The following is a 12,055-nucleotide window of genomic DNA, read 5'->3' on the forward strand; positions in this document are numbered from 1 at the left end:
CTGCCCCTTTCTTTGTACCCGCTCCGAATTCATCTGACCCTTCATTAAAAATTCCAGCTCATTAAGAGAGCACAAAATGTTGCTGGTCTGGTTCTCCGCCATTTTAGCAACGCTTTCAGCACAAGCAGGTTAACAAATCTCAATCTACTTTACAGACACAGTTTCAACTTTTGGAGAACTGTAAGAGCGATCATCCACAAGAGAGAAGATGAATCTCAGGTGGAGAAAAGGTAACCATAAAGGAACATGGCAACCAGCTACAACATTTTCTTGTTAATGGATTGCATCCACCCACTCTCATTGACCTACTGATAAAAATACACTTAACTCATCCGTTGGGTGTTTTTTACAGTTCAGTAAGGAAATCAAGTAACTCTACAGTAGTAGAAAAACAAAGTTCTGTATCATTACTCTTCCTCTTTTTAATCCATCATGGGCATGTAAACCTCCAACAAGAATAAACTGAGAAGGAATTATAGATTTGCTATCAAAACTTCCTCATCAGTGTGGTCATTCATGGCTTCTTGATAACAGTAAACCATTCTATTGCTGCTCAGTAAACCTGCAATGACAGGCGTTTTGTAGCCATATACAAACTTGAGATATTAACTTTGCCATCTATTTACTCCATTACGAATTAAGAAAAGCCACACGTGCTTTTGCCATCAGATGCCACCAGTATGACAGCAACAAGTAAAGGGAAAGACAAGTATTGTTTTCCACTATCTATTTCACTTTTTCAAATTTATTTTAAGAACCTGCAGCTATTCAATACTGCATACAGAAAGTCACGAACAAGAGTTGGAAAGGTTAATCCATCTCTTAACATAATCTTCTGAATTTTCCATTAGCTGTTTACTTCATACACAGAACAAACAAACCCATCTCCAAACAATAAACTGGTCTCACAATACTACAAACATAAAAATCACACAGACACCGATTCCTAGATTTAATACTAGGAGAAATGCATCCCCTCGTTTTAAATCTAACCATTTTTCTTCTTCACAAAATGTCAGGTAAGTTGCACACTGAGAGTTTGACTTGCTGTACAGTTTCAAGAACAGAAAACAACAACAAGAAGAAAAATCAGGAAAAAATTCTCACTTGTGAAATATGGTTGATTGAAGATTCCATGCGTCGAAGTTGAGATGCCTGGATATCCAGCATTTGGAGAACATTGTTTGCCAAAGTGTTGATCAGATAGGCTACGCTTGCTAATGACTGGGTTGTGTAGGCTTTGGTTTCTTCTAGGGCTCGCTGCTTATCTGCTGACTGAAAGCAGAAATAAAAGGTTTATTCAGTAAGTCTCTCACACAAAGATTCATGGAATTAACTCATTTTGCCTTTCTTTAAAGAACAATGAATTACAGAATTCAAACTAACTGTACATAAAAGCTACCATTTTTCCTCCTTTACATTTTTTCCACTACACAAAAGACATTAACTTTGTATGTTAACAGTTTCGGTATTTTATAAAAGGAATTAGGATAGTATACAACATGTTGATCTTTTCTAGGAACATTTTAAGATTTTAGCACACAGCTTCTTATATCACACTTTCATAAAAAATTTAAAAGCACTCCAAAATACTTAATGCTCTTTATAGTTGCGATTTGGTTCATTTATCCAATGAGACAAGAAAATGTTCCTATTACAGAATTCAGGCTCCCTTTTAAACTTTGTACATATTCCTCATCTCTTTCAATTATACTGATCCCACTATTGCCACAAATAGTCATTAAAAATGGAAGAACTCAGCCACTGTGAATTAATTACTACTATTCCCTTGAAGTGGTAGCTGAATTCAAATGTGGATGGAATCATATAAGTTCTTGTTCTTCTGAATGTTTTGATCATTTTCACTTGTATTTTCTTCTGCAAAGAATTAGTATGACCCACAGTTCTAGAAGAGCACTTAAAATATTTAAGCTGTCAAACCAGAGGATCCATATATAAGAACATATTTCATTTCAACTACCATGAGAATTAATTAGCTAAAAGCCTAGTCCTCAAAGCGTTTCTCCTAGAATTAGTTAACATCAGTAGAACCTAACTCAGCATAAAGAATACAGCTTAATCCAATGGTAAAACACACAAATGAGACGCTAATAAAATTCAGTTCCTGGTTTGCTAGGATTAGAGATACAGTGAATTTCACTTCAGTCATCTTTTGTCCTCTTTACAGGCCAATGATGCTGTTGCTAAAGTAGCATGACAAGTGCTCTCTACACAGAATCAATGGCCTGGGTTGGAATGGACTTCAAGGATCATGAATCTCCAACCCCCCTGCCACATGCAGGGCTACCAACCTCCCCATTTAACACTAGACCAGGCTGCCCAGGGCCCCATCCAATCTGGCCTTGAACACCTCTAGGGACGGGGCATCCACAACGTCTCTGGGCAGCCTGTTCCAGTACCTCACCACTCTCTCTGTAAATAATTTCCCCCTGACATCCAACCTAAATCTCCCCTCCCTCAACTTAAAACCATTTCCCCTTGTCCTGCTGTTATCAACCCTTTCAAAGAGTTGATTCTCCTCCTCTTTGTAGGCTCCCTTTAGTTACTGAAAGGCTGCAATGAGGTCACCCCACAGCCTTCCTTTCTCCAGGCTGAACAAGCCCAGCTCCCTCAGCCTGCTTTCGTAGGGGAGGTGCTCCAGTCCCCTGATCATCTTCGTGGCCCTCCTCTGGACCCTCTCCAACAGCTCCCTGTCTTTTTTGTACTGGGGGCTCCACACTTGGACGCAGTATTCCAGATGGGGCCTGACAAGAGCAGAGCAGAGGGGGACAATCACCTCCCTGTCCCTGCTGGCCACCCCCCTCTTTTGATGGAGCCAGGATACCATTTGCCTTCCAAGCTGCAAGGGCACATTGATGGCTCATGTTAAGTTTCTAATCTATCAAGACCCCCAGGTCCTTCTCCACAGGGCTGTTCTCAAGGACCGCTCCTTCCAGTCTGTATGGATGTCTGGGATTCCTCTGGCCCAAGTGCACTCTGCACTTTGCCGTGCTGAACCTCATCAGGCTCACCCGGGCCCATCTTTCTAGCCTCTTGAGGTCCCTCTGAACGGCATTCCTTCCTTCAACCATGTCAACTGCACCACTCAGCTTGGTGTAGTCAGTAATCTTGCTGAGGGTGCACTCGATTCCGTCATCGATGCCATTGATAAAGAAATTAAAGAGCACCGGTCCCAAGCCAGATCCCTGGGGGAAGCCACTCATTACACCAACCTGCCATTGTACAATACTCTATCTTACAATTTCCTTTCCTTTATATATTTTTTACAAAGGTTGAGTACCAAGATTCAAGAAACATGCTTTTATTAGAGAGGGAAATTAAAGTAATTCTGTATGCTTCAGCACAAGCTGAATCTATCATCCATTTGACAACACATGCTTTAAGGCGGCACAGAAAGCAACCGAACCTTTATTACAGAAAAGTCATTCTTGTAGCACAAAGTATTTCATCAGACCTTGCACTAAGATCCTCAAAAGAAAGATTTCAAGGAATAAATAAATAAATACCAATACCACAACACATACACAAACATAGGACTTTAATTAAATGCCCAAAAATATTCAGTACTCTTTGCAAACTCTCCCTGTGCCCATCTAGTCATGGCAATGGTCAACCTGCTAACATTCCTCCTCCTTGCTGGCCCACTAGTACCACTTTCCATTCTGCTTCCCAAAATGAGGACAGCAGCAGCAGAGCTCCTATGGACTGGGAGAGGGGTGGTCATCATCTTATTATGCCTTCTCAGGGCACAATATTATGATGGTCTCTAAGCAAGGATGCATGTAATGGCTCACATCTGGCCATAAAGCCCTTAGAAAAGTACAATCTCCAAACCCCATTTAAGAATTGCTGACTTTCAGCCATTTGGGTAACATATATTTTATGTAAAAGAGCTCCAAACCTAGCTTAGGGACTCCCAAACAGAGGAATACAGAACTCTCTGCATCGACTCTCACACATCAGCATTTGAAACGTGCTCCCTTCCCACTCGTAACCTCAGCTCGTCCTGCTAATACCACGTCAGTGAGCACACACACCACAGGACATTTTCACAGCTATTCAAACAACTTCTGAATAGCAATAATAAAAATGACCAGAAGCTTGTCAGTTTTGCTCTGCAGCTGCTACCGAAGCCTATTTATAGAAGCAGAAACTGTTGATTTACATTAGTGCACTTTACATCCAGAATAGCTGAGTAGAAGCCAGCAAGCACAATTTGCTTCATTAATAGCCAAAGTGTTTAAGAACAAAAAGAAGGCAAACTATCATTTTAGAAATTATGAGCCTCTGCTATGGTTTTACTGTTTCAAGAGGTACAAATATAAATCCAAGTCCAAGCTAGTTCTTCCACTGATGTACACCTAATACCCAAATTCAAGTCACTTCCATTTACACCCTTTCAACAAGGAACTGGTTTCTCAAAAGAAAACCTACAAACACATCTGGATCCATTATACACACAAAATCCCTTCTGATTGAGAGTCACATTTAGGTGTTTGGCTGATAATCTGAACAAATATGATTTGCTCCACATGCCATTATACAGAGTCCCCAGTTCTCCGACACAAAGTTTGAATTTTCCTTGAACTTCCAGCTTCATCTCGCAAGCAATGCTAAGAAGATACCTAAGCATCACAGCTGGATCATCAGGAGATACCACCTCTGGATCATCAACATTTGTTGTGCCATCACCAATCTGCAAGCAGTAACTCAGCATCCATCCTAGTAGCATTCTTCTCCCCCACAAAGTCCACCCCAGGCAGTCCCCAAGGAGCCACAGCACAGCGTATCTCCCTTCAGCTCTCAGCTTTCCCTCAGAACAGAGTTCTCTAAGGAGGATGTGCCACCTGCTGACAAGAGCCACTGGCCCCACTGCACCAGGAGCAGGACCCAGTACCGAGGCCCCAGCCCAGTAATCCCTGGAAAAAGTTTCCAGTTTGTAGGAAGGACCCACTACTAATATACTGCTTGGCTTCCTTGAAAAACAGAACAAAATTATAAGCTTGATATATTACATGAGATGGACTGCCTTAGAGCTACAACCTAGACTACAAATTCAGTCAGCAAAGGTGCAACGGTACGTGCTTGGAAAAAGTCATTAATAGTTACCATTTCAATATGCAAGTCCAAACTAAGCCTAACACTCTTCAGGAATGACAATACAAATCTTCACCAGAATTTTTTTATTTTTTATTTTTTTTTAAATACTAGAGTGTTCAACTCAAAGTGCTAGTGGTAGAAAGGATGTGAAATTCAACCAGCAGCAAGAGCAAAGCTGACCGTTTTTCACTGCAGGATGCAATGCCTATGCATCACTTTTTCAAGGCACCCTGAAATTTCCATTTACATAGCACAATCACATTAGCAGATTTGAACACAAAATGGCCTGGACTGCTGACTATACAAGATATCCTTTTCCTTCGGGAATTAAACCTCTCCATGGCCTTTTTCCTGCCTAGAGAAATACGTTGGTGCTATAGAAGCAATCGTATAACAATTGCAAAGAAGAAAATAACACTGAACAGAAAGCATGAGGCAGGGTGAGAGAAAAAAAAAAAAAAAGCAGTATGGTATACAAAATGTCAACATAAATAAGCTATATGAAAGCAAAAAGAAAGTCTAAATGCATACAGTCCTCAAAAAAGAAAGACTAGAGACTGAGAATTTACTGCATCTTCCCAACCCAAAGTGGGATCATCCAGAGCAGTGATGAAACCCGGCAGGCCACTGCAAGAACCTGAATGTTCTGTGCATAAAGGCAGCTTTAGTGCAGAAAGAAATACTAGGAGGAAACTAAGAATGGAGGCAACACGAGCACTATAGTAAGATTTACTCAGTATCAACCTAACTAGATAAAACAAGAAATGCTACCATGAGAAAATTTAGAAAGACAGCAAGAAAAAGCTAATTAGGAGAGGTCTGAAAGTGGTGTATCACGAGAAGTACTAAAAGACAAGGTATTTGGCCATTGTAGCTATCTTTTCTCCCCTGGTACCGAACATTTGTGATTATCCAACCAGTGACCATCATCAGCTTGGAAGTGCAAAATTTTCAGCTGAGCTAACAAGACTTACACAACAAATTCTGCTCTTAGAGACCAAAAGTTTAGATCTGTGAGTTCAATTCTCAGAACACCAGTTGTTGCCTTTAATATCAATGTGACAATTTTTTTCAACTTTTTCTTCTGAGCTTAATATTTTTTATTTTTAAATTAAGGGTAGGGAGATCCTCTTCACGGTGTAACGCTTTATGCAGCAGTACTTCAGTGTCAGAATGGAAGCTGAGGTTCTGTATTCTAATATGGGACTAGCTACACTGAAGTGCACCCACAATCTCATAATCACTTCTCCAATATACACAGCATCCCTTGATATCATTCAAAATAAGACTGGCTAGTGAAAGAAAATTCATACTTCATACACGGGATAAAAACATAACAGTGACATGTTAAGAATAAGAAGACTTTGCATTTAATCAATATGACAGCTGTGGTTTCCCTTGATTAAAACCCAAAAGGGGCACTTGTCTATGACCAGCAGACAAAACTCCTCAGGTTTCTCTCTAGGTTGCACCAGCTTCAAGAAGCCCCAAAAACAAAAGCTGCAGGACACAGAGTTATTCAACAAGCTTTTGTTATTCAGAACAAAATGTGCCCTACACGTAATTAAATATTTTACACACATTTATTCAACTGCCCAGATGGTATTTGCTTAGTCTATCTAAGTGCTTTCGAAGGACCTTCGGTATGTGAGAAAAAGTGATGGAGGATAAAGTTACAGAATCACAGAATCACAGAATTGTAGGGGTTGGAAGGGACCTCTAGAGATCATCGAGACCAACCCCCCTGCCAAAGCAGGTTCCCTACACCAGGTCCCACAGGTAGGCGTCCAGGCGAGACTTGAATATCTCCAGAGAAGGAGACTCCACAACCTCCCTGGGCAGCCTGTTCCAGTGCTCCGTCACCCTCACCGTGAAGAAGTTCTTACGCACATTCGTGCGAAACTTCCTATGCTGCAGCTTATGTCCGTTTCCCCTCGTCCTGTCTCCACGTACCACTGAAAAGAGACTGGCCTCACCGCTATGGCCGCCACACCTCAGATATTTATAAACCTGGATCAGGTCCCCTCTCAGTCTTCTTTTCTCAAGGCTAAACAGACCCAGTTCACTTAGCCTTTCTTCATAGGGGAGATGCTCCAGGCCCTTCACCATCTTTGTGGCCCTCCGCTGGACTCTTTCCAAGAGATCCCTGTCTTTTTTGTACTGGGGAGCCCAGAACTGGACACAGTACTCCAGATGAGGCCTTACCAGGGCAGAGTAGAGGGGGAGGATCACCTCCCTCGACCTGCTGGACACGCTCTTCTTAATGCACCCCAGAATGCCATTGGCCTTTTTGGCCACGAGGGCACACTGCTGGCTCATGGCCAACCTGTCGTCCACCAGGACGCCCAGGTCCCTCTCTGCAGAGCTCCTCTCCAGCAGCTCATCCCCCAGCCTGTATTGGTGCATGCAATTATTCCTCCCTAGGTGTAAGACCCTACACTTGCTTGTGTTGAACCTCATCCGGTTTCTTACTGCCCAGCTCTCCAGCCTGTCCAGGTCTCGCTGAATGGCAGCACAGCCTTCAGGCGTGTCAGCCAATCCTCCCAACTTCGTATCATCAGCAAACTTGCTGAGGGTGGCCACTATACCCTCATCAAGGTCATTGATGAAGATGTTGAACAAGACCGGACCCAGCACAGACCCCTGGGGGACACCACTGGTCACAGGTCTCCAGCCAGACTCTGCACCACCAACGACGACCCTCTGCGCTCTGCCAGTCAGCCAGTTCTCAACCCACCTCACTGTCCACTCGTCTATCCCACACTTCCTCAGCTTTGTTATAAGGATGTCGTGGGAGACAGTATCAAACGCCTTTCTAAAATCAAGGTAGATTACATCTACCGCTCTTCCCCCATCCACCCAGCATGTGACAGCATCATAGAAGGCCACCAAGTTGGTCGAGCACGACCTCCCCTTGGTGAACCCATGCTGACTACTCCTGATAACCTCCTTTTCTCCCAGTTGTCTGGAGATGGTATCCAGCACAAGCTGTTCCATCACCTTTCCAGGGACGGAGGTGAGGCTGACAGGCCTATAATTACCCGGATCTTCCTTCTTGCCCTTTTTGAAGACCGGAGTGACATTGGCTATCCTCCAGTCTTCAGGGACCTCCCCTGTTGTCCAGGACCTCTCAAAAATGATGGAGAGCGGTTCGGCAATGACCTCCGCCAGCTCCCTCAGCACACGTGGATGCACCCCATCAGGTCCCATGGACTTGTGGACCTTAGTACTGCCTAGGCGCTCACGCACGTCCTCTTTCCTGACTAACGGGAAGTCTCCCATTCCCCAGACCCTCTCACTAACCTCCAGGGTGTGGGATTCCTGCAGGGGAGCCTTTTCACTGAAGACAGAAGTAAAGAAGGCATTCAGTATCTCTGCCTTCTCAGCATCCCCCGTTACGAGGACCCCCCCCTCACTTAGTAAGGGGCCCACATTCTCCCTAGTTTTCCTTTTGCTATTAACATACTTGAAGAAGCCTTTTTTATTATCCTTTATCACTTCAGCTAGATTCAATTCCAGACGGGCTTTAGCCTTCCTCGTTGCATCCCTGCAGGCCCTGACTACATTCCTATATTCTTCCCAAGCGATCAGACCCTTTTTCCACATTTCATGGAGCATCATCAAGTTGAGCATCATTAATCCAATAACAACACAGAGCCATGCCAAAAAGTTATGTAACTGCCAGCAAAAAATACAATAGCTTTGTTTTAAACAAACTACCTCAATAAACACATACTTGATAAAGAACATCCCTTACCCTTTCATTACTAGATCTGCCTATTTCTTATCCAAAATGCATGTATCTCACAACTTGTAAGTAGTTGGTCTGCAAGTTGAAACAGGTATGAAAAAGCAGAAGAGGCACAATAGACAGAACAAAATAAGATCTTCCAAAACTCTTAAAAAAAAAATTAATAACGTAGAACAAATAGAAAACTTCAGTATCTCCCTTCCAGATGTTCTGGAGGAACCTTACTTCTATTAATACATTGAACACAGAAGAAAATCCAGTTAACCTATTTTTCAGTATACCCAGAATGCCAAAGTACTTGGAGTTGGGGAAGTTCTTTTCTTCCTGTCAGTTGTAACCCTATAATCTCTAAATTATTCCTATGTGTACACACTTTTCTCTACGTATTTACTCACTTAGATTAAATATTGCTGTTAGCATTATTTTAGCAGTGTCTACTGAAACATTTATGTGTTTATTTTAAAACAAGGTGATAGCCATCTTGCTCATTTACTCGTACTGTACACCCATTGAATCAAGCAAATGTTAAATATAAGCACATGGGAAGCTCTTACTAATGCATACACTTCCACAAAAGCACTGCCATTGCACTGTGAACTTGAAATATTCTAAATCTAATCAAACATATTACCTTTTGATCTGAGATCACACAGTAATTTAGAGTACATCACGTACATTAAAAGGCTGTATAAGGAACTTTGGCATCTAGGCTAAACTTAGTAATTACTGTAGCTGCTGCTTTTATAATTAAGTATATAATAAAACCCATCGTTAGATTTTATCATTCAAACAACATTCAGAAAGGAAGCGATAAATGCAATGTTTAAAAAAGAAAAGCCATTTCCAAATGCCAGGTCATTCTGCTGATATGATTATAAATACAAACAGGGTTATTTCCATTTTTATATTTAAATGATGATAATTTAGTTTAACTTATCTGAACACTAATAAAAAGCATGCCAGCTGAGAAATTTACTATTTATACATTCATAAAGTCTCTGGCATCGAGCTGCTCCATTTTTCAGGTTACTGAAACATTTAATAATACACTAAGCATTATTAGAATTTCTTAATCAAAAACGTGACTTCCTAACTTTTAAGCTAGTTGAAACTCAGAATCAGACAGCTGTTGTAGTCAGTATCAGGTCATTCTCATTAAGATAAAATCCTCTGGTTCTGTTGCAGTTGAATCATTTGTATTACGCCCCAAAACGTAGGTTTGGTTAGTAGCTAGGAAGAAATGATACACCAATCCCTGAAATGAAAAAACAGATTTTAAAATATGTACTGCATTCAAGGCTGCCAGGAAGGACAAAACTAAGCCACTAGTTTCAAATTTCTGACAAGACTATCAGTCTGCCACATCCAGAAGAAAAGGTAATAAATGACAGCTACAAACAAGCACAGCTTCCCTGACATCTAATCACTTACACCACTGTTTCTATGCCACCAGCACCACTGCAATAAATGTCCTCTGCTTCCCTTAAATGACACCAGGATCAAATTTAGAATTTATTTTCCCACAGTCACAAGCAAGCTTTTCACATGCAAATGTTCTGCTCCCATCAAAACTCGCAACTTCCTATTCTTTGAAAGTAGAGCCAAAGTCCTGTTTGTGCCAAAGAAACCAACAAACAACCTCAGTATGCTGCATTCATATAAATCTAGGGGACAAGGCTGTTCAATGCATAAATAATATAGTTTAAAATGACTTACTGCTAGAAATCGAACAGCATGCTAGCATCCAAATGCATTTGCATCTGAAAAATACGGTTAATATTAAGTTACATTAATAGTAACTCATAACTGCCTTAAAGCATCAAACATAGCTCTTCCTTGAGAAGCAACAGCAACAACAGAAACCTATTCTCCATGTGTATTTAAAGCTGCCCCCGCTCTTTTTCATCAGTGAATCCTTCCTCTTACTGTTAGCCCTTCAGCAATAACACAGCTGAGAGAAGTAGATAATTTTCTATTTCATAAGGCAAAATACTTATCAGAGTTCCAAATACAAGGCCAATTTCAGCTTTAATATCAGTACAAGCTCATCATATTTGCTGCCATCAGAGAGTACTCCAACACAGATGTGAAGATCCTCAAAAAAAGAGCAAAACTGTGTAGGCTTGTCTCTGTTTCATGCACCTGCTGTCCTACAGCTGTTCACTCACTATGAAAGCTTTAATTTTCAATGAGTGTACAGGTAAGAATCACTGATTAATTCAATTCAGCTCAAACTTGATTTTTCAGCTACTTGATAAAGACATCATTGCAACATTCACAAAGATCACTTTTCAGAATCAAAGTGGCCTTCAGAATTTGTAACAAACTAGAGACAGACCACAATCACACTCCACTATGCAGAAAATGTTATTCATACCTTTTCCTTCTTAGCACTATCAGCGAAGTGCTCTTTCAAAAAATTTGACAAAAATCACCTATTTCTAGGAAAGGACATCTATTTCAGATTCCCAAAACCTTATCCAGTACATAAGAGTTTATGTAACGTTTCAGTTATTTCCCAGCTTTGCCAATTTCTCCTCTCAACATTAAATTCTGACATTGGTTCAGTACATGGTGATGAATGAGGTCAACTAACAGCTTTAATTTTTAATCACAAGCAGAGAGCTGTGGCGGTAGAAGCAGGTTCTGCTTCCAAGTGTCCACTGCCAGACATTACAATCTCATAGCAAGAAAAGCTAAGTAGGACACAGCCACGTCATCCACCATCATACTTTACAGCTTGTGTAATTAGTCAGATGGCAGGACAGCTTGTAATTGCCAGAGTGTAATTACAGCAAGTAAGGGTAAGATATACACACTATTCAGCCAGCAGATCCCAAAAAAGAGGCAGGTAGAGATGACAACCACATGAGTTATACAGCTTACATCCGGCTGCCATTGAGCTGTGCTGCAGAGTGCCATGTGCTTGGGCACTGTAAAAGATGTAAGCAGCCCCAGACTAAATGTAAGCATGACCAGACACAAATACGCTGTTGTCCAACTGAAAAATCACAGCAGTGCACACAACCAGCAGGCCTTTTTCCTCTCCTCCACTGGAAGGGTTTACCAGACTGGGAGCAGATGCAGCACACAGGCCAAACAACTTGTCCACAATGCCCACAGCCAAGTGCTTAAAGCCAACCTCTGTTGCACTACTGCTCTGCCACAGGTGGCAGTGACACT

The 12,055-nt window shown here is 41.5% G+C and overlaps 1 protein-coding gene across 6 annotated transcripts in view; it reads right to left on the reverse strand.

Moving 5' to 3' along the window:
• ABI2 (abl interactor 2) overlaps positions 1-12,055 on the reverse strand; it is a 57,382-nt gene that overhangs the window by 32,097 nt on the left and 13,230 nt on the right. For 5 of the 6 annotated variants that reach the window (XM_010713510.4, XM_085227711.1, XM_031554178.2 and 2 more), the window contains exon 2: positions 1,108-1,275. In XM_010713510.4, coding sequence (XP_010711812.1) covers positions 1,108-1,275 — 168 coding nt within the window. Of the gene's footprint in view, positions 1-1,107; positions 1,276-12,055 lie in introns of those variants that run through there. The other variant, XM_085227712.1, reaches the window with a different exon arrangement.

Source organism: Meleagris gallopavo, chromosome 7 (assembly GCF_905368555.1).
Source record: "Meleagris gallopavo chromosome 7, MGAL_WU_HG_1.1, whole genome shotgun sequence".
Lineage (NCBI taxonomy): Eukaryota > Metazoa > Chordata > Aves > Galliformes > Phasianidae > Meleagris > Meleagris gallopavo.